The sequence below is a fragment of the Enhydra lutris genome, unplaced genomic scaffold (assembly GCF_002288905.1).
Source record: "Enhydra lutris kenyoni isolate GAN:26980312 unplaced genomic scaffold, ASM228890v2 scaffoldscaffold39, whole genome shotgun sequence".
Lineage (NCBI taxonomy): Eukaryota > Metazoa > Chordata > Mammalia > Carnivora > Mustelidae > Enhydra > Enhydra lutris.
The window spans coordinates 5,661,885-5,684,973 of NW_019154123.1; the positions used below are offsets into that span (position 1 = coordinate 5,661,885).

Here is a 23,089-nt window from a genome sequence, read left to right on the forward strand (position 1 = left end):
AAAAAAAAAAAAAAAAAAAAAAAAAAAGAAATCTTCCAGGGGCGCCTGGGTGGCTCAGTGGGTTAAAGCCTCTGCCTTCGGCTCAGGTCATGATCTCAGGGTCCTGGGATGGAGCCCTGCATCGGAGCCCTACATCCAGCTCTCCGCTCAGCGGGAAGCCTGCTTCCTCCTTTCTCTGCCTGCCTCTCTGCCTGCTTGTGATCTCTGTCAAATAAATAAATAAAATCTTAAAAAAAAAAAAAAAAATGAAATCTTCCATTTGCAACAACATGGATGAACTAGAGGGTATTATGCTAAGCGAAATAAGTCAATCAGAAAAAGACAATTACATGGTCTCACTCATATGTGGAATTTAAGAAACAACAGAGGATTAAAGGGGAAGAGAGAAAAAAATAATATAAGACAAAATCAGAGAGGGAGACAAACCATAAGAGACTCTTAATCATAGGAAACAAACTGGGAGTTGATGGGTGGGGGCTGGGGGGGATGGGGTAACTGGGTGATGGACATTAAGGAGGGCATGTGATATAATGAGCACTGATATATGACTGATGTATCTCTGACCTCTTCCTCTGAAACCAATACATGTTAATTAACTGAATAAAAAAACAAAACCGAACTCTGCAAATAAACTCTTCCTTTTATATATGCTATTAGCCAACTTTCACATCTAGTATTGCCTAGCAGTGAATAGCACTTGACCACACTCCACAGGACGTTCTGATATACTAAGAGTTCCATAAAACATAATCAACCTTTATTAAATCAATTTGTTTATTCAAGAAAAAAAATTAAAAACCCAAATAGAAACCATGTCTCTATGTCAATTTTAATTTAGAAATCTGTTGGTTATTTGAATAAGAGATACCATAAATAATTTCTCCTCTAAATACTCATTTACTATAAAGGCATACTAGAAGAGAACCTCTAATAATGATTTGAAAATGTGAAAAACATCAATCTTAAACCAAAGAACCTTTAAAACGTTTAAACAAAATTAGTGTCAATGAAAAAAAAAATTAATGTCAATGAACTACACCATGTTTCTGAGACTAAAAATGTTGTAAAGTACCCGAATGAGGGCACCTGGGTGGCTCAGTTGGTTGAGCATATCTCTTTGGCTCAGGTCATCCTGCTTCACAGGCAGTCTGCTTCTCCCTCTGCCCTTCTATGTGCTCATTCTCTCTCTCAATAAATAAAATATTTTTAAAAGGTACCTGATTGATCACTTCTGTGGTGATGTGGATAAAAAGACACCAGACCTAGACCACTTAGAATGTTTGCACATCACATGCCCCAAGTCCCCCACACCCAAATTTGAATGGGAATCTGGCACCTGAATTTTTTATACACAAGCTATTACATACACATACTTCTCTGCTGGGAAATATTAAGATAAGCGTTTGCATCATGGGACATTTCTTATATGAAACTATTAACCCACATTCAACAATGACTCTAGTTGTCCTACTGTCCCCTGGCTTACTGTGTGTAATTTATAAGTATGTGTCTTGAGAAGACCAATCTCAGAAAAAGTGACAATCTTAATTATCATGTTACACAGGACCAAGGATCAAGAGTACCTGGTTAATATGAAACAATAAAATATGACTGGTAAATGATTAGAAAGATGATGCTTATATGAAGATGCTTTAAGAACTCCAGGTAAAAACAAAACAAAACAAAACTCCAGGTAAGTTCGATGTAAAGCTTAAACATAATAGACAGTCTTAAAAGGATGAAAAAAACGGAATATGATAATCCACACTGTATTAAAAGTAAACACATAGGGGCCCTGGGTGGCTCAATGGGTTAAAGCCTCTGCCTTCGGCTCAGGTCATGATCCCGGGGTCCTGGGATCGAGCCCCGCGTCAGGTTCTCTCAGCGAGGAACCTGCTTCCTCCTCTCTCTGCCTGCCTCTCTGCCTACTTGTGATCTCTGTAAAATAAACAAAAATCTTAAAAAAAAAAAACAAAAAACAGTAAACACATATATCCACTCATTCTCATGCATCCACAAGTGTGAAAAGTAAAAAAGATCAATGCAAATGGAAGCATGTAAAAAAAATTTAAGGATGGCAGCAGGAATTTACCGATTTTCCAATTTATCCACTCTCCAGTATTTATAAAATATGCCTTGGTAGAGGGATTCATCAAGATATGATATGTGAATCTGGCACTTACATATGATATCCATACTACAATGTCAACCATAAAGATCACAAAGCACTTGAATCTTGTAAAGCAGAAGTTAATTTTTTTTCTAGTGGGGGTGGGGAGAATCTGAGAATCCACTAAAAAAGACACACACCCCCAAGAAAAATAATTATACAATGTTTTAAGAAGTTCTGCCCTAAAGTGTAAAAATCTGAGAATACTAAATCACCTCCCCTGGATAAACACATGTAATCTTCTAATTCGGTAGAGTACCACAAATATCTTTTCCTTCTTGAAATCATTCCCTCTTTTGCATCACCTCTTCTACATTAGATCTGTAAAATCCAGGGATTACTTGCTCATCTTTCCCGACCTCAAAGTGTTATTTCAGCACTCATGACCACTCTACCTCAAAACACTTTCTACTCGCTGCTTTCTGACATTACTCTCTTGATTTTCCTTCTATCTCTCAGTCCCCTTTGCTTCTCCCTCAGACTATACAACCTCTAAACTAGAGGTTCAAGTCTGCATCCTGGACCCTCTTCTCATTCTACCTTTCTTCTCTTGATGAGCTTGAGGGATTTCCTCAGACAAGGGCCTCTATATATTGACGTCTCCCAAATGTGTATGTATCTCAAGCTTATGAATATTAACTTGAGTCTAAAATACTCCTCTGAGCTCCATTCACCTATACCTAACTTCTACTTTCTATCTGCCACCTTCATTTGGATGCTTCCATCTAAAGCCTAACATGGAGTGCCTGGGTGGCTCAGTCGGTTAATTGTGTGCCTCTGATTCAGATCATGATCCCAGGATCCTGAGATTGAGCCCCGTGTGGGGCTCTTTGCTCAGCTGGGAGACGGCTTCTTCCTCTCCTTCTGCCTGCTGCCCTCCCCACTTGTGCTCTCTGTCAAATAAATTAATAAAATATTTTTTTAAAAATAAAAAAAAAAAATAGGGACGCCTGGGTGGCTCGGTGGGTTGAGCCGCTGCCTTCGGCTCGGCTCATGATCCCAGGGTCCTGGGATCAAGTCCCACATCGGGCTCCTTGCTCGGCAGGGAGCCTGCTTCTCTCACTGCCTCTGCTGCCTCTCTGCCTGCTTGTGTGTACTCGCTTGCTCTCTCTCTCTTTGGCAAATAAATAAAATCTTTAAAAAAATAAAATTAAATTAAATAAATAAATAAATAAATAAAATAGGGGCACCTGAGTGGCTCAATGGGTTAAAGCCTCTGCCTTCGGCTCAGGTCATAATCTCAGGGTCCTGGGATCGAGCCCTGCATCGGGCTCTCTACTCAGCAGGGAGCCTGCTTCCCCCTCTCTCTCTGCCTGCCTCTCTGCCCACTTGTGATCTCTGGCAAATAAATAAAATCTTTTAAATAAATAAATAATAAAAAATTTTTTTAAAAGCCAAACATATCCACAAAGGGCTCATTTTCTATGCTTCCTTCATCCAAAAACACACACACAGTGGTCCTATTCCAGTCTTGTTCCTATCAGTAAAACATGGCCATTGTCTACCTAATTGTTAAGACCACAAAAACTTGGAGCCATTCTTGGTCCTTTTTCTCACCTCCCACATCCAATCCATCAACAGATACAGGTGTTCTAACCCCATCTCCACTGCCACCATCTTAATCCTAACTGCCATCACCAGTTGCTTGGAATAGAGCAATACCCTCCTTTCTGATCTCTGTTCTTCCACTCGTGCCTTCCTCCCAGCTATCTGCCACATAGCAAGGAAGGCAGGAAAAGACTTTTTAATCACTATTGAAATAATGTCACCTCCTTGCTTCAAAACCTTGAATGGCTTTCCACTGTTCTTAGAATGAAATCCAAACTCTACCTTGGTTTACATGATTCCACCTCACATGGTACTACTCCCCACCTCATGGCCTCCAGGTCTGTGCTTCCCTCAGTCTGGGATGTTCTTTTTGTACTTTGAACAAGGTTTTTCTCCTTTCTTCTCCTCTGGCAGGTCTTTGCCTAAATGTCTTTTTAAGCCTTCTCCAAGTAACTTCCCTACCCCAATTACTCTCCATCAATGCACTGTTAATTTCTCTCTTACCAGCTGACACGACTTGTAGATACCTAACCTTCCACCTGGTTACTGTCTGTATTGCCTACTAGATAGAATTCAAGTTTCAGGGAGGTTTGAAACTCAACGTAGGGAGTTGAAGCTCGAGCTGCTGTGCACCCAAAAGAGGAACTGGGGCCAGGCACCTTCTCCCTTCCCTGGGCTGCACCCTTGCCCCACCTGATTCCTCCTGGTTGAGATGGGCTCAGCCAAAAGCACCCCAGTCACTCCAGCACAGCCTCCACTGCACAAACTTCTGGCCCAAATGGTGGAACTCCATTTACCTAACACCGTCATTCTGCACACTCCCATCCCAGTGGAGAGCACTCCACAGCCAAACCTACCAGCAGGGGAGCAGCTGGAAGGTCCTAATCACATCCAAAACTCAGATCCCCACTCTTCTACCCTTGGTATTGCACAGATACCTATGAAAACCAGTAGCAGAGAGCCTCCCAAGCCCACTGGTTAAACACCTGAATGAAGTATTTGAGACGAAAGGCCCCAAATCAAATCTTCCTGAGAGCCTGTTCTGCCCTTAGAGTCAGAGGCAACTTCCTCTTCTGCAATGGACACGCCTCTGGGTACCTAGTTTTCCCTCTTCTCTAAGCAGGTGTTCTCCAAGAAGGAAGCAGGACAGCCCTCAGAAACCCCCATAAATAGCCAGGGCTCGAACAAGCCCTTAAGGGAACCTGAGACTCCCCGGATCTTCAGGTTCTAAGCACAATAGATGGACAGTAAGTAAATGGCAAGGTACTAGGGAGCTCTCCCCCCACCATCCTGACACCATGACAGGGTAAGCGGCCTTCTTCTCCCCTGAGTGAAAATGCTAGGGAGCTAAAGGAAGCAGACATTCTGGGAACTGGATGACTTCTGAAAACTGGAGGCTGAGTGTGGGAGCAGGACTAGGACCAGGTTAAGGAAAATCAGTACTTTGCAAACTTGGTAGAGAACTAGGCCGCAAGTGGCCTCAGTGCTGAGTTCATGAGGGGCCCTGTGATACTGTGACCTCTCAACCCTGTCTTTCCCTGCGAGACTGGAAAGGCTCATTGTCAACAACTCTCCCTAAACTGTCAACTCAGGGACTGAGCACTTTCTTGGGCTTTGTGTCTCATGTATTTCTTGTATGTTAAAAAAGTGATTTAAAAATAAGTAAATAGGGGTGCCTGGGTGGCTCAGTGGATTAAAGCCTCTGCCTTCAGCTCAGGTCATGATCTCAGGGTCCTGGGATCAAGCCCCACATCAGGCTCTTGGCTCAGCGGGGAGCCTGCTTCCCCCTCTCTCTGAGCCTGCCTCTCTGCCTACTTGTGATCTATCTGTCAAATAAATAAATAAAAATCTTAAAAAAAAAATTAAGTAAATAAAATAAAATTCAAGTTCCACAACCCAGAGGCCTGATCTGTTTTAGTCACCTGAGTAGCACACAGAGGACTCTCATATTTTAAATGAATATAATCTAATTTACTTATGTTTTTGTCACTCTTGTACAACCTTTCTGAACTATAGTCTAAAACCTTTTTTCTTTTTAAAAGATTTTAATTATTAGAGAGAGCGAGCGAGCATGGGTGTACACATGTGTCTGTACATAGATGGGGGGAGGAAGAAGGAGAAACAGACTGCCTGCTGAGCGCTGAGCCCACCAAGGGGCTCAATCCTAGGACTCTGAGATCACGACCAGAGCAGAAGTCAGATGTCTAACCAACTGAGCCACCCAGGTGCCCCTAAAACTTTTTTCTAAGTAAAATCCTTCCAAGCTGCTCTATCTATTGCTATTTGAAAATGTGCTTCTATGCCTCTTTTTAAAGAAATTAATTAGGATCCATCCCACATCAATTTTCCTCTATTTAAATAGATACAAACAACCAATGTCCTGGTATTACACATAATGATCATCATTTCAACGCTAGCAGACCCTACTGTGACTCTCCATTAATTATTTATACTCAAAATTTAATACTGACACAACTCAGTACTAGAATCAAGTCAGATGTGACATCCATGGCGAACGCAATGTTAAATGCTATTTAAGAGCTTGATAATACAGTCCCTTTATTTTGGCCTGGCCTTGCCCTTTGTCATATTCAGGTTCTTTAGAAGCAGACAGAATTCAGTTTTTAACTACTTTGTTAATTGACATATTAGTGAACAGTATGCTGCCCCAGGTAACAAAACCCAGTGACAACTTTCAATTACATTCTGCATATGAAAACCGTTGGCTTCCTAAGACTTTTGCTGACTGGGCTGAAACACTACCTTGGCCTTCCACAGGTTTATCGCCTATGCAGTACAGCACAGACTCTACAAAGCAATCCATAATCACTTGCGTAGAGGTTTCAAGAAAAAAAGCCGTGAGCATACAGCAATTCCTGGATTACAATGTTCCAGCAAAGAGCTCTGATGAGCTTCTTAGCCTACAGAGTAGGAAGTTTCCCAGAGGATTAGAGGCATATTCTGACACCAGTTACTAGGTCTTTTGTTTTACTTTACAGCATGGCTGCATAAGAGAGGCTGAATAAGAATGGGCTTATTATGAAACCCTTATTATGTTTCACTCCACTGATGACTGGGAATGTGTCAGATGTCTCAGGCGGGTGCCAGCGTCTATAACATAACTGACTATCTGGAATAGCTTTAGGATTTGGGGGAACATTGCTAGGAAGTCCAATTTACTTAGCACCCCTAAACCCATGCTTACTTGTCAGCAAACAGTAATCTTAACAAGTCAAAACATGGTAACCAAAGGTACTGGTATTTTCTTTATACATCTTCTCAATCTAGCCCAAAGCACTGATCCCGTCTTTTGCATCACACTGCAGTCCAGAGCTCCTCTGTGATTCCGAGAAGGTGAAAATTGCCAAAACTGCTTGGATGCCAAGTCAGAAAGACTGCCAGCAACAGACAGCTGTAAAATGTGACAGCAATTTCCCCAGCTCTTTCCATTATTTTCCAAAGAGGGTAATGAAGACATTCCATTAAGCCATCAGACTCAAATTAGGTTTTTGTGTCTGTTTTAATTTAACAAATATGTATTGTTTATCTTCTCTTTCTTGGACAAGGTACGGATGGCAAAGACATCCCTGCTCTCAAGGAACTTAAAATCTACCCAGAAAGAAAAAACCAAATAGCACTGGGGACATATGCTGCTTCTTTTTGTTCTATACAAGTAACTGGAGTATTACTTAAGGACAAAAAATGCTTCCAATTCTTTTGAAACTGTCACTCCATCATAAAGTTCAGGCTTCCAGCCTTTCTAAATATATGCTCTCCGCTTATGACCTCAGTTCCATATTCTATCACCTTCTCTAAAATTGTGTTTTAAAAACATTACAGTAACTCCCTCCCTCGCATTTTCACTTTTTTTCCTACTTGCTTCTTCCTCTCAGCCTACAGAGCACTCTTAGTTCTACACTTTAAAGGCCAATGAAAAAATTTCCTTGACCTCCCGTTAAGGCCTGCAGCTCTCCTCCCTACTTTGCTTCTGTCCAGGTCGTTATCTCCCTATCCTTGTGTAGACACCCCTCAGAGCACAATTCTCAATTCACCTCCTCCCCTTGGTGATTAGGAGTACTTCAACCACCACCCAAACTTTTAAATCTAATGTGTACCTCCCCCGCAAAGCCAGGTCCAGCCTCAGCATCCCTGCCAGCCCACTTCAGATTCAATGCATGTACCCTAAATACACAGATGTGCCATGATGCCTGTAACACAATGTCAAATGGTCCCACAAAATAAACATACAGAGATAACAGAGAGTGACTCAGTCAGTTAAGCATCTGCCTTGGGCTCAGGTCATTATCCAGGGTCTTGGGAACAAGCTCCACACTCGTCTCAGCAGGGAGCCTCTTCTCCCTCTCCCTCTGCAACTCCTCTTGCCTGTGCTGGATTGCATGCTGGCGGGCGCATGCTCACACTCTCTCTTTATCAAATAATAAATAGAGTTTAAAGAAAAAAAAAAAGAAAAAAGCCATGGGCATACAGCAATTCCTTAAAGATATACAAAATAAAAAAGTGGGGGGGGGGACACGTAGGCTCAAAATCAAGGAGAAAAGCCATGGTCCTTGCCTTTTAAGGCGTTTATAATCCATTTGTCTAAACTAATCTAAAATTAGATTAGGTAGATGTCAGAGTTCAATGACTGATAAACAACAATAAACTTAAATGTAAAATCAAACTGCAAATATTGAGGCACTGGGTGGCTCAGTTGGTTAAGCGTCTGATTTCAGCTCAGGTCATGATCTCAGGGTCCTGAGATGGAGCCACTCAGGGTCCTGGGATGGAGCCACTCCGGCTCCATGCTCAGCAGGTTATCTGCTTCTTCTTTCCCTCTGTACCACCCCTCCCCCCAAAACACGTGTGCTTGCTTGCTGTCTCCCTCCAAAAAAAAAAAACAAAAGGAACTACAAATATTACTGAGCGCCTACTACATGACAACAATATGTTAAGCGCTCTATATGGTCAACAAACCATACAAATTAGACCTTGGAAAGAGGATTTATCTGTAATCCCTCTGCTCCCTCAAACTAGTTCCTCTTCCTGCCTTACTGACCTCTTTTAATGGCACCACCATATTCCCCAATACCCAAAGAACCCGAGTCCTTTCAAGTCCTACATCTCTAAATCAGTGGCCAAGTTCTCTAGACTCCACTGCTTTCCCATTCTTTCCTCTCCACTTTGATGACTGTCACCTGCCCCCAGGCCCACCTGGCCTCTCGCCTGGATGAATGCAGCGCTCTACAAGTCTCCTGCTTCCCACCAAACTCCACTCAACCCTTGCTTTGTCTCTATCCAGATACTCAGTTCTAACTGGATTAGACATCCAGCCCAAAAGCATTTCAATGATTCCCAATAACTATATTATGAAATTCAAAGCCTGACACTGAAGAGCACAACCTTTATCTCTTACTGGTTATCCTCCCACTCTGGCCATAGGTTTATTCACTCTTACCTAATAGTGCCCTCTCGGCCTTTCCTCTACTACAAGATGTCTCTTGCTCTTCCCACTCCACTTCTCATCTCCTCCAGGAAGTTTTATCTGAGTGCTCCAGACGCTAGTTCTCACACCCAGGCCAAGCAATCTCTCACTGCTCTGAACCTTCATAACATGTAATGTGCACTCATTACCTTCCAAATAATACTCATGTTTCCAAGTACTACTCAAGAACCATACATGCATTTCTTACCACCCTTACTAGACAATGAACTCCTTCAAGGTCATCAGTTTTCATATGTAACAGCACTCAAGGTTGGTGACAAGAATATTAGTATCCTGTGCAGTAATCCATAAATATTGTGATATGTGGCCTTGTAAGCTATAAGCATCTTTCCTCAAAATACTGCTAACATTTAAACAATGTGGGGTACTTGGGTGGCTCAGTCAGCTAAGCATCTGTCTTTAGTTCAGTTCCAGGTATCCAGGTCCTGGGATCTAGTCCCAAACAGGCTCCCAGCTCATCTGGGAGCCTGCTTCTTCCTACCCCTCTGGCCTCCCCTCACTTGTGTGCTCAAGAGCTCTCTCTGAGATTTAAAAAAAAAAAAAAAAAAATCTTTAAAAAGCAACAACAATGGTATAGGGGTTTTCCTCTTTTTTTGTGTGGTAAAATTTGCCATTTTTACCATTTTTAAGTGTGAAATTTGATGACATTCAAATGTTGTATAACCATCACCACTATTTCCAAAATTTTAATCACCCCAAACAGAAACTATACCCATTAAGAAATAACTCCCCCATTCTGCCCTCTCCCTAACCCTGAAAACCTCTAATACTCTGCCTCTATGGATTTACCTATTCCAGGTATTTCATGCAACTAGAATCACAATATTTGTCCTTCTGTACTTTACTTCTGCTTATTTTACTTAAGTTAACATTTTTGAAGATTCAGTCACATTGTAGCATATATCAGAACTTCATTCCCTTTCATGGCTATGGATACTTGGGTTGTTTCCTCTTTCGGGCTATTATGAACACTGACAAGAATCTGTTCAACTCCCTGTTTTCAATCCTTTCGGGTATATACCTAGGAGTGTAACTGCTGGGTCATATGGTAATTCTGTTTAGCTTTCTGAGAACAATAGTAGTATAGTTTTATAATCCAGACACATGGTCTTTTAGTAAACAGAACAGTCACAAGAGTTCCTACTTATTTAGTAAGCAATTCACTTCTGGATAGATTTCCTTCCTTCCTACCCACTCAGGCCCTAGATGATGACCTAATTTCCACGACCTTGACCCTCGTTTGGGGGCTTTGATTGCATTGACACTCCAGTCTCCTGGTTCTCGCTGTTTTTCAACATTGCCTCTGCGCACATAAAGGCAAACACACTGCACTGGTAACTCTCCAAATGAAAATTATTATGAAACTGAACACTGTTCAGATGTTGAAGTCACATTTTTATCTTTAATGCATTTAGTAACATCAGATGAATAAAAAACAAAAAGGGTTTTTTTCAGGTGAGATACAGGATTTTGTAAAGGACTTCTGTTGAACCCATTTCTTATACCCAAACAACCATTTAAAGCAAGCTAAATTTGGACAAGATGTATAGGCCTTTACTATTCCAAGGAAAAGTCCTCTTTTCCTTTCAAGTTTAGCAGCCTGGGATTTCTAAATTAACATCTCATTATTATTACCACTAATTCCAGATTTTATAAAACCAGAAAAATACAAAAATGTACATTCACAGAAACTATCTAGAAGGATATACACAAAGTGCAATAGCTCCAAATTTAGGAGCATCTCCGCAAAGGAGCAGGTCAGAAGAGATCATGAGGCGGATTTTTCACTTTTTACAGCGCAACTTCTACATCTCAAGTTTTCAAAAACATTCACTCCAATTATTGTATAATGGCTTAAGACTATGTAAAATACAAGCAATAGGGGTGCCTGGGTGGCTCAGTGGGTTGACCCTCTGCCTTTGGCTCAGGTGATGATCTCAGGGTCCTGGGATAGAGCCTGGCATCGGGCTCTCTGCTCAGTAGGGAGCCTGAATCACTACCCCCCCCATCTCTCTGGCTGCCTCTCTGCCTCCTTGTGATCTCTCTCCCTGTGTCAAATAAATAAATAAAATCTTTAAGAAAAAAATAAAAATAAAATACAAGCAATTGCTCATTTAAAAAATGAGCAATTAAAAGGAGCTAAATGAGCAACTCTAATCTCATCTGAATTTTTACAATACTATGTGATAGGCAAGTCAGATAGTTGGCCCTTTCAGCAAATGAGAAGAAGGTTAAAAAAACTTTAACTTCTTCAACAAATCCATTACATTTTTAAAATGCTCTTCACTTTAGCCTTTAAATTATCTTTAAAAAGATAATTAAAAAGATTTAGCTGGGGCACCTGGGTGACTCAGTTGACTGAGCATCCAACTCTCAGTATTATTCTGGCTCAGGTCATGATCTCGGGGTGGTAGGATGAGCCCATGTCCAGGTCTGCACTCAGGAGTCTGCTTGAGATTCTCTCCCTCGTTGCACCCCCCCACCACAGTCATGCTTGTGTACACACTTGCTCGCTCTCAAATAAATAAATCTTTAAAAAAAAAAAAAAGTAAGATTTATCTGTAAAACTTTAAAACCAACTATATCTGATTCTATAGTTCTCCCAGAAAAATCAAACATATTTACTTAGTAGGGTTTACATATTTAAGAAACACAAAAATAATTATCAAATATAGTAAAGTCATATAAAACAAGAATTTTTTACTATTCTCCACCTTGCTTGAAACATTTAATGACTTCTCAAAGACATTTTATCCTAAAAGAGTAGCTCTAAAAAATTTGAATTTTTAGGTTTCAAGTTGCTATATAAATAGTTTACTCAAAATACTAGTATTTCCTTATGCAATTCTGAATTTAAAGGACTTGGGAAAATATAATTTATTACATACAGACATACTATCTATAGAAACAGGTCTACAGATTGGTTATACAGCTATAACTAGACAATTCAGAAAAGCTTGAGCCCTAGACTATAAATAACAGGTACAAAACTGACTCTAGTGGCCCAGAGTTCATCAACTATCTAAAAGGCATCATTTTATTTAAATAAAAACTTTTAAAAAGTTAAATAAAAGGCATAATTTTACAATCCAGGATAGAGCATGCTTGAGGAAATTATTACAGTAGTTAAGACAGTATTTTTTTCCCCAAACAGCCAAAATGCAAGGAAAAAACTAACCAAATGCATACCTAGTACATGAGTGGGGAGACTATTACTTCATCTGCATACATACACAGAACCAAACAGATAACAAAGAATTTGATTTATGTGGTAATATAGAAAAATTTTTAAATATTCACTTAAAAAACTTCTGACTGGTCACTGACTATAATCTGCATTCTGTTCTTTTTTTTTTTTTTTTTAATTTGACAGAGGGGGATCACAAGTAGGCAGAGAGGCAGGTGGCGGGGTGGGGGGGGGGTGGGAAGCAGGCTCCCCGCTGAGCAGAGATTTCCCCCCCTATGCGGGGTTCTGGATCCCAGGACCCTGAGATCATGACCTGAGCTGAAGGCAGGGACTTATTAACCCACTGAGCCACCCAGGCGCCCCTGCACTCCATTCTTTAAAAAAAAATCTACTCAACACAATATTCAACGCAAGATTTAACTTTATGTGCTCGCTCACACATTATAACATATTTAGCAACTGCATTTCACACAAGTTTAAGTTCAGTAACTTTGAAGTTTGCCAAGTAAAGTGTGAAAATTACTGGAATGCAAGCAATGCACCTTCAAGAGAAGCAATTCTTCCACTGATCTGCAATAATCAACTGTGTATTGAGAGGTTACTCTGTGCCAACTGCTGTATTTTAATAAAGTAACACGGTTAAATTTAAAACTACAGGCTGAATACTGATTGAAAAAAGGCAGTCCTACAAAGGATTAATACATAAGATAGGTTAATTTAAAGTCAATTGTTTAACTCATTCAAAACAGAATTCATAGTTGATGAAATTACAATTTCAGAAGGACCAAGCTATGGAGCTCTCATGCTGAGTAACATCAGAAAGATTTACTAAAAATAAACATGAATGCATTCAATATGTCATTTAATTCATACATTTTTAACTTCAAAAGTATCCCCAAATGATCCTCTTCCATCTCAAATAATGTACATTAAAATGTTTAATAACTGAATCCCAAAAGGTACCAACACAAAAACACAAAACCATATTTATTTAAGGTAGCTAAATATTGGCTACTATATGACATTCAGTCAGTAACACTAGTAAGCCAACACAAAGTAGAAACTGTTAATTCATATCACCTAAGAAGTCATGCTGAAAAAATGTTTTCAGAAAATAAAGCAGTCTTTATTCTTAAAACTCACCATAATATATTCTTTGCAAATTAAAGATACCTAGCGTCTTCTCCAAAATTCAAGAATTTTTTTTTTTTTCGAAATGTTTAAGTATGTCGCAGTTTGTCTCCCCACACCAACCATCTAATACCCATCCAGTTTGGTGCTTCACCAGAGCACCCCTAACATTCACAGGTTTTATCTTGAGGGGGTAATTAAGAGGGTTTCCCATAAATAAAAGTTCTACATGTTCAGCAGCACAAATCTCTCACACATGAATTCAACTCAAATGCTGTGAAACTAAGTGTACTTTTCCCATTTTTTAAAAATTATTAATCCCATGAAAACCTTCAAAGTGCTTACAATTTTAAAGCTGATTGCACATATTTGCAAGAAAACCATTAGGTTTTGATCAGTGTTCTTAGTTTTGAAAGATGCTTTAAAAACTTTGTAATTTCATCAGCTTAAGTCTGAACTCACAAGAGGCACATTGGAAGAGACATGATACCAAACAGGGGCAGTAACTACACAGCATGCATCTACCATGGGGAATGCCCAAGGATTCAACACAGCCAAGGGAAGAAGCTATAGGCTTCTATCTGAACAATGATTCCACTAAAATAAAAAAGTAAAATGTCACAGCCCTAACCCTCCACTTTCTCATTAGTATAAAGATTCTTAAAAGCCATGAGAGAAATCCTTAAGAAATTAAGTGGTTCAGTTACAAACCATAATTTAAGAGCATTTCAAATTCAAAACAACTTTCCTTAGAAAACAGGACAAAATTTTACCAAAGAAAGCCCACACCTGACCAACAGTAAGAACATATGTAATCCAAATGGCAATATTAAAGTTTCCATTTAACCCATTAACCATACTTCAGAAAGTTCAGTGTTAATAAACAAAATATTTCATTTAGTTTTTCAACTTGAATTATTTCCACATGCTTGTTTTAAATTCTGCGCACAGCCACTGAATATTTTCTCCTACTGACTTCTTTTAAGTTGAGTACACTTCTGATATGTGGCATCCCATTTCAATGCTAACCCTGAGAACTGAGAATTAGGTTAAATATTTTACACCTAATTTTTAAATTAGGGGAGTAACAGATTTGAATTAATCTCCCTTAAATAAATGGCCTATTACAGCACATTAATTCCTTCCTCACTTCACTATTGACTTAATAAAATCCAAGTCTTTCACCTCAACAGCAGCAAAACAATTATTCTAAATAAAATAAAATGATTGGCAAATGCTCCACAAAGCTGGAATCAAATTGCTTTGAAACTGAAACACACATATGTATACAATGCAAAGCAATTTTGAGAAAAAATTAAAAAATACCCCATGGAAGAGCTTAAATCTATAAAATTTAAGAACCTTTTTATCAAAGTCACAAATTATGTCCTGAATTGATCTGCCAAAGTCCAACACAGAATTTATACATACAATGAAATAAGCTTGAGAATCTGTTGTGATTTAACTCTATGATCTATTAGCTTAACGGAGAGCTTGAATAACAGATTAAGATGGCAAAGCAATTTTCTAAACTAAAACGTACCTGAGTATCTAAAAAGGTTTTACATAATCCCTAATGACATATCCAAGGTCCACGATTAGGCCAAGTGTACACCTTTAAATTCATTTCACAGTTCTGTTTTATGTATGTCAAAGGGTCCACGCCAGAAAAATTCATTACTTCTCTTCAGCATTAACACTGAAACTGTGAGAGGCTCATCAAAACATTACTCCCAGGTTAATCAATTTCAGCTGTTACTTGATGTTAGCATCAAAATAATTTATGAAATAAAAGAAGTTTTTAATAACAAAAAGAAAATCCCCAAGAAAAAGAAGAATTTTAAAAAGAAAAAATTGTGAAAGGAAGCTCACCTGCAGTTAGGTGGAGGGTCTAAAGTGATGTCTGCCAGTTCCTTCTGAATCCTGGAGTCAGGGAAGTGAGAGAGAAACACAAGAAACATGAAGGCGTTGGTAGCCTCCCACCGGTAACGCATAGGTCTGGCAGATAACCCTAACTGCCTGCCATGATAACTGGGTTCTACTGAGGGAGAAGGAAACTACACATCAAAAGCTTCAGGCCCATAGTTTAGGAAAAAACTTCTTTCCCACGGGCAGTGAGCTGGCGGTCCGGGGTCTCCTGCTGTTATCTAAAATGTTTCGGTTCCAGTCTTGCCTCGCATACTGAGGCAGTTGTATTTCTCGGGGTTTTCCATTTAGGAAATCATTGTAAAGCTTCGCTTTGGACTCGTTTCCTAAGTTGCATTAGAATGTGCCAGGACACATTCACTTCTGCGCTGCACGTCTTCCCTGGACGGAGAAACCCAAGCCGCCGCGTGGGTGGGAAGGGTGCGCCCCCAATCTCCGCCCGGGTCACCCCCCCACTCCGGGCACCTCGGATGCCCTCCCCGCCGCCTCGGCAGGGCGCCCTCCCCAGGCCGTCCCGCGTCCTCAGTGACGAAGCCAACATGGCCGCTCCCCGCGAGGCCCCTCGGGTCCTGACTGACCTGCCCCGCGTCGCGGGGTGCCGGCGCAGCGCAGGCCGCAAAGCCGAGCCCCTGCTCGGCTGCCCGGGCTCCCCGTCCCCAGCCCGCGCGCGCCCGACAACTCGGGAGGCGCACGCCAGACCCGCGGGTGAAGTTGCGGACCAGGGGTGGCGAGAGCCCGCGCCAGGACGCACAGCGACTCCCCACTCGCCTCCACTGCGCCCTGGGACCTCCAGCTCTCACGCCGCGCGCGGACCCCTGGGCGCCAACACTCCCGCCTGCCCCTCCAGCGAGACCGGACACTAGCAGCCGGCCCGCACAGGTGCACCCAGCCTCAGTCCCGCACAGCGCTCGCACTCTAGCCTCCCCACCCCGCCTTTCCGGACCTGCTTTTTCCTGGATATCCTCTAAATTCTCTAAGATCTGCTCCCTTCCTTCTCCATCTCAGCATGGACACAGAACCCGGGACAATAACCACCACCCCCCCCACGACCCCCGGCCCATTTTCTATCTTCGTACCAACCCACGACTTCACAAAGAGCCCCTCCCCCACTCCTAGGCCGACGCCACCAAGCAGTTCACACCAAGCCCTGGCCTTTGTCTTCTGCTTACCTAGGCGCTTAGAGCATCAATTAATAAGACAAAGTTTGAGACCTTTAAGCCTGGGACATCTACTAAATGGTGCCTTCTATTTTTATAACCTTTCTGGCTCCTATCACATAAAACCCCAAAGGGCTACGGTACAACTTAAAAAAAAATCTCACGGAGGTAGAACGGTAGTAAAAAACTAAACACACACACAGTCTAAAGGCAATCAGAATCACAATGGTTGCTTTTCTCTTTCCAAAGGTTCTCTGAGGGTGGGAAGATAGGCTGGGTAGATGCAATGGGCAGTAGGTTTTAGAAGGCATTGTTTTCTCCATGTGTAAGTAAAGAGAAATTAAGGGTGGTTATTAGGGAAGTTCTTTAGACCTTCCTATTGGAGGACACTTCCTGCCCCCTACAAATCTGGTGAGCTTTAGAAAGCGGTTTGATCACAGCCTTTACAGACATCTACTTATCTGTGTCTTGCTAAATTCTTTTGCTACCAATAAGCGTTTCAGTTTTGAGACATTCCCAAACACCCGGGCTGTTTGACTCATTACTATGTTGGACTAAAAAGTTTGGAATCCTGGTTTCCTGATTCTTTATGTGCATGTTAGAATGACTATACCTTAAGACCTATGTACATAGGCAAAAATATCCTCCACCTGAGCACAACTTGTATAAAAACACATATGACTTCACTTCTTGCAAATTCAACCTCTACTATATTTACTGAAAAGGTGGCTACTTCTTTAATACCTAAAAAGTATACTACCAGTTTTAACCACTTCATCTTTACAACTAACTGACAAAATTTTTTGTCAATACTGACAAAAGATTTGTACAAGTAACTCATACATACGTTTCACGGAATAATTCTTGTCCAGACCACTCTCAATGGGAGCTTTTCATCTACCCATGGACTACAAACGAAACCACTTTCCAATATGCAGTTAAGTAACTTTATGTCTACCAATTCAGGCTTTTTTATTCTGTTTCCCAGTATATGGGCCCTTTCCAAGTCTACAGCAACACTCAGCTTCCAAGTCAACGTATTTCACAGAGCAGCTTTAATAGGGTCCCACTAACATTAATTTCCCCCTTATTCTTTCCAGGATACGCTGCCCCTCTCCCATTTTTTGCCTTCTCTATTAACCTTAGCTCTGCTTTAACACTAACAGCCACTCTTTCCACAAGATATTCAAGGAGCGAAAACTGATGTTAACTTTATACGTAAAATTACCCCTTGTAGCTTCCCACCTTTCATTTTTTGTACACCTACTAATCTCTTTCCCAGGAATTTTCAAATAAGTTTTTAAACTTCCTTAGCATAAATGGACAAACTGTGTGTAATGAAAAATCTCCCTCAGTAATTTGCTGACACAAAGGAAGACTATTTTATATTCGACACCTGTGCTTTTACCCCCAAATATATTCATGTGCGCCAGTGATATCCTGGTACACAAAAAACACTAATAATCTTAAAGCAAATATCCTGCCTTACTCAGGTCAGCCCCAAAGCTGTCCCGGCATGGATCAGGGGACACAGGTACTGCAGGTCAGGGTAGTGAGGGGTAGGGAGTTGGGGAGATTAAGGAAAGCCCTATCCAATGTGAGCAGGGGAGATGCCAGGTTCTGGACTAATCAATGAGGGCCAGTTTGGATTCCTGGGAAGCCGAGGGGCCATCAAACCACCTCTCCAAAAATAAGTAGAATCTTGCTAAGGTATCTTGCCATTTAACTCTAAACCTCTACATTCTTTAAAACAAGCGAACATCTCTCCTTCATTCCCCCCATGGTTAGGTCACCAAAGCACTTCACCAAATTTTCAAATTTCTGGAAAAATGACAGAACAAACTTTGACTCTGAGTTCCGGGCTCACTACTCAGTGGAAACTAAAGACTCACATTCTGTTTTATTTTACGTTCCTTTAAAAAAGATACCCCTATTTAACCCACCATTTGTATTCCTTACTGTCTTCCTGGTTTGCCACCTTAAAGTTTAATGACTGTCCACCTGAGAGCAGCAGGATTTATGAAAGGGCGCGGGGTTTCCCTGGAATCTGCTATAGATTATTTTAAGGGTCATGGAGATCAGAGAATATTACTGAAGGATGCCTGAGGTAAAAAAGTAGGTTCTTTCAGAAACTAAGAGGAAAATAGTAAAGAAAAAAGAACCACTGCTTGAATTCAGCTTGGGAAAAGAAAAATTTTTACAGCATATGAGAGAATGTATCATGAAAAAAGTGAGTCTCCCTTTAATTTGGCAAAACTGAAGTTTTTAAAGAGAAAAAGAGAATCCCCCAGACAACCTACAATACCCATTTTACATCATTTATCAATTCATTTGCCTCAACTCTCCAAATCAGAAGAATCTCTTTAAGTTCCATCTGAAAACACCTGTTTTCACCTATTAAAATTTTTACCCCACTAACAGGAGTTATTCCTTATGCAGTTTGCGGAGAAAGCTCCACTCAAAAAAGATCACAGTGCAACAGGTGAAGAGGAAGCAAGACGGTAACCGAATTCATTCTGATAGAGTTGTCTGGACAGGTATTAGTAATTAAGTGGGATGACAGCCTTGAGAAGGGTGACAAGCTCGTGATTAATAGGACAAGTAATTTGAAATCAGATTTGGGGGTCACTAATAAAAGTAATGAGGATTCTTACAAACTTTAGCAAGAAATGAGAGAGGCAAGCCGCAACAGCTGCACGTGGGTAACTATTAAAAGGGAAAAACCAGAAGCAATAGAGTAAAATAATTAAAGCTTCCACGTCCCTTTTTTTCATTTTTAACAGCACGCAAACCATGAGGAGCATTCAAGCTACCCCTCATTGGGAGGCAGACCAAATGAAGCAGCAAGAGGCAGTTCGGAAAATAGGAAGCCTAGGAGGTTGGGGGTGGAGTACGGTACCTCTTGGCGCTGGTAGAGAGGAGTTTGGAGTTTTTGCTCATGCTGACTTTACTCTCCTTCTTCTTGGGGGTGTTTGCTTCTTTCTCGGTTTGCTGGTTGGAGGACGAAGATGAGGAGGAGCTCGTGCTGGCCCTCGAATCGTCATCCGACATAGCGAACCCCCCACCCCACCCCGCAAACAGCCCCTGCAGGGGGAGAGAAACAAAACAGAAACACACAGACCATGCAGTCAGTGTAAATAAGGAACTCGGGTGCTGTCAGAAGGGCTTTGGCCAGGGGTGCACCCGGCCGCCCACCGCCCTCCACTCGCTTTTCCAAGTCTTCAGGCCCATTAAGGCTTTAGCAAATCCGACGCGGCTTATTTTTGGCCCCAAGTGGGGGACGCGGTGGGAAAACCAGAACGAGCTCAGCGAGCGGCCCCTCCCGCGCCCCCCGGGGCTCCCCTCGGGGCAGGGAGGGGAGAAGCCAAGCAGGCTGAGGGCAGGGTGGGGGCGCCGAGCGCCTCGGCGGGGCAAGGAGAGAAGGTCCCGGCGGTGTGCTGGCCTCGGGGCTGTTTCAGTGGGCTTTCCGGGGGTCGCGGGGGGCCACTGATCAGGGCGAGACAGCGGGGGCCAGGAGTGGAGTTTGGCGAGATCGGGAAAAGAGAAGGGGAGGAGAGGAGTAAGAGAGGAAGCCGAAACGGGGGGACGGAGGCGGGGAGCGGGTGCCCGGGTGGGGGAAGGGAGAGGCCGGCGGGGGGGGCAGGGGCGACGAGGCCCGAGGCCCCCCAGCGCCGCGCCCCGACGCCTCTCCCCGCAGGCCTGTGGCTTGGCCGCCCGGCCAGGGCTGCGCGACTGGGGCGGGGGTCCCGAGCACACGCCCGACAGCCACCCCTAGTGGGGGTGGGGCGAGGGTGAAGGGGGGGGCTCGGCCTCCACAGCGGAGGAATAACAATGAGCCCTTCCGCCCCAGAGGGGTTAATCCCCGCGGGCCCCCGCCCCGGGGGAAACGGGGCTCCCCCGCCTCCCCCTCCCCCGCTCCCGACCCCCTCAGCGGCCAGTGGGGGGCTCCCGGGGCAGCGCTGACAGTTCGAGCCACAATGCCCCCCCCATCCCCGATGCGGGCGGCCCCCGCACCCCACGCGGCCCGGGGTCCCTACCCATCCCCCGCGGGCGGGCCCCGGACCCCTGGGGCTCCTCGGCCCCTCTCCACCCCCCCTCAGCCCCGTGCCAGGCGGCCCGGGAGGCGCGGGTCGGGGGAGGCGGCGAGGGGTGTCCCCGAGGCCCGGCGACGCGGCCGGGGGGCGGCGGGCGGCGGGGGGGATCCCCGTACCTCTCTTTGTGTCTGGCTCCTCCGTGCCGCCGCGGCGGCTGCTGCTGCGGCTGCGGCTGGGCCTGGCCACTCGTGTCTCTCTCTCGCTGGGAGAGAAGCGGAAGTGCAGCAACAGCAACTATTAAACAGGCAATGGCTTCCCCCAGCCACACACGCTCGCACATACACTCCTCCTCCTCCTCCTCTTCGCCCTCACCCCTCCCCCACCCGGCCCGGTCCCACCCACCCGCGCTCCCCTCCCCCTGCACACCTCCGGGGGGGCGCGAGGAGGACACAGGGGACCCCGGGAAACCCTCCCCCCTCCCACCCACTCCCCCACCCCAGCGCCGCCGCGGGACGCCAGAGAAGGGGCGAGGGGTGGGAATTTTCTCTCAAGTGGTTTGGGGACCTGGATCCTGGGCTGGAGAGGGCAAGCCGTTCCGAGATGGGGGGCGCTGAGAGCGATAGGAACTGTATGGAATAGGGCGGTCACGAGAGGAAGTTCTTTCCAATAAGGGCTTTTGGAAAGGGGGGGGACAAATTGGTGGGGAAGGTAGTAATTTGGTGGGAAGGACTTTGGACCAGAGAATGCAGTGGAAACTCCCCCTAAAAAGTGATCAGTTTAAGGGGAAAAAAGAAATCCCACAACAGGGTTTCCCTTTGAGCTGACACTGGCTTCACCCTCTGGCAATTTACCTGCTAAGAGCAGAGGTCGGTTTAGGCACGCCTGGGAGAAAAATCTCAAAGTTGAAGTTTTCTGCTCAGGCACGTGCAATTTTACAATTTTAGATTCTTTTAGTCACTTTTCATAAAAAGTGGTGGTGTGTTGTAAAAGTGATACAAAGGATTCGTGACAGGTAAAACCAACGTGTATCAGCCTTACAAATTGTGAGAAATCACTGGGAAAAGAACCCTTTGCTACTGAATTAGACTGGATTTAGAATTTTTGGTGTCAGTTTACTTTAAATAGAAAGTTGGATTTTGAAAATTAGATCAAAAGTTTTGAGACTATGGAACCTGCTTCAACAATAATATAAATGCTATTCAAATAATATTTTTAGAATAATCACTCAGTAATTCTTATGAATTGTTCCCTGTGTAGCACTTTTACCAAGGTTAAGATTAAGCCATCAAAAAAAAAAGATGAATGCATCAAATTATGATTTAGTTTCTCACTTATCATTTCAGTTGAAGGAAACTGAATATGTATGTGCAATGCCACATATATAGGGTCTGGTACATTAAGGAGCCAGTGAGAGATTTCCATGGGCACTCTAAATTATCTCGTTCAAATTGCCATCCTTTTTCATGGCAACACTGGCTTCAGTTACCATAGGGCAACACAACAGGTATAAAGCTTATGGCAAATCCACTAAGCAGGAAAACAAGCATTCTTACCACCCACCTGAAACCCTTCTAGCCCTCAACATTGAAACTCCAACTTTATCAGGACTGAGAAAGTAATTGGGCATGCTTCTTAATCCTTAGCAGGAAACCTGTATCTACTGAGAATTGCCAAGAATCAAGAAGTGGAAAAAAACTTTATAGGTCATCATATCAGCCTCCAGCCTCCTACCTTCAGACAGAGCTATCCCTCAGTCACTCAAATGCATAGAAATTTTGAAAGACCTCCACACATAGCATTTGGTTTCAGGAGTCCTGATGGAGCATATATATATTTTTAAATGACATTCTCTGCTCTATGTTATTTGAAAACCACCACCAAAAAAATCTCTCTAAAACCAGGTTGTAGGGCGCCTGGGTATAAAAATAAAATCTTTTAAAAAGGTATATTTTTTGTGCTTCTAATGAAAAAGATATAAATTCAAAAGAAAACAATAAGCAAGTATGAAATAAAACTGAGTTGGAATAAAGGAAATAAAGTTATTACAATTGAGACTTTCTCTTACAAAAATTTGAGTTTCTGATACTTTAAAATACATGTACACACTATGAGTACAACCAGTAAAAATCATGTATGTATAAAGAAGAGAGCTGACAGAACACAGGAAAATAAAAGGTTTGATTTGTTGATATGACTAGGACAGTGGGTGAATTTTTTCTTCAATTTTGGTTTGCATATGTCGCATACTAGGATACTAAATATAATAATATCTAAAGAAAAAAAATCCTGAACATGGTAGTTTGTGTTTATTGTTGATGCTTAGGTTGGATCTGTCCCTCAGAAAATAAATCATGTAATCGAAGGGCTCCTCCTCCAGAAGAGAAGTGTTTTCCCAACCACCAGTCTAGAAGGATAGTAGCCCTCTTTTGTGTA

General features: G+C 42.8%; 1 protein-coding gene and 1 pseudogene across 4 annotated transcripts in view; one reads left to right on the forward strand and one right to left on the reverse strand.

The window, feature by feature from the left end:
• The window catches only part of LOC111155126 (ubiquitin-conjugating enzyme E2 E1), an 80,883-nt gene extending 59,929 nt beyond the window's left edge, over positions 1–20,954 (reverse strand). The window contains exons 1-3 of one of the 4 annotated variants that reach the window (XM_022515194.1): positions 20,833–20,954; positions 19,522–19,706; positions 15,412–15,462 (exon numbers count right to left, since the gene is read on the reverse strand). In XM_022515194.1, coding sequence (XP_022370902.1) covers positions 15,412–15,462; positions 19,522–19,673 — 203 coding nt within the window. In that variant the 5' untranslated portion in view covers positions 19,674–19,706; positions 20,833–20,954. Of the gene's footprint in view, positions 1–662; positions 671–15,411; positions 15,463–19,521; positions 20,130–20,832 lie in introns of those variants that run through there. The other 3 variants (XM_022515195.1, XM_022515196.1, XM_022515197.1) reach the window with 3 other exon arrangements.
• LOC111155123 lies at positions 4,382–5,185 on the forward strand (annotated as a pseudogene).
• Positions 20,955–23,089: the final 2,135 nt, after the last annotated feature.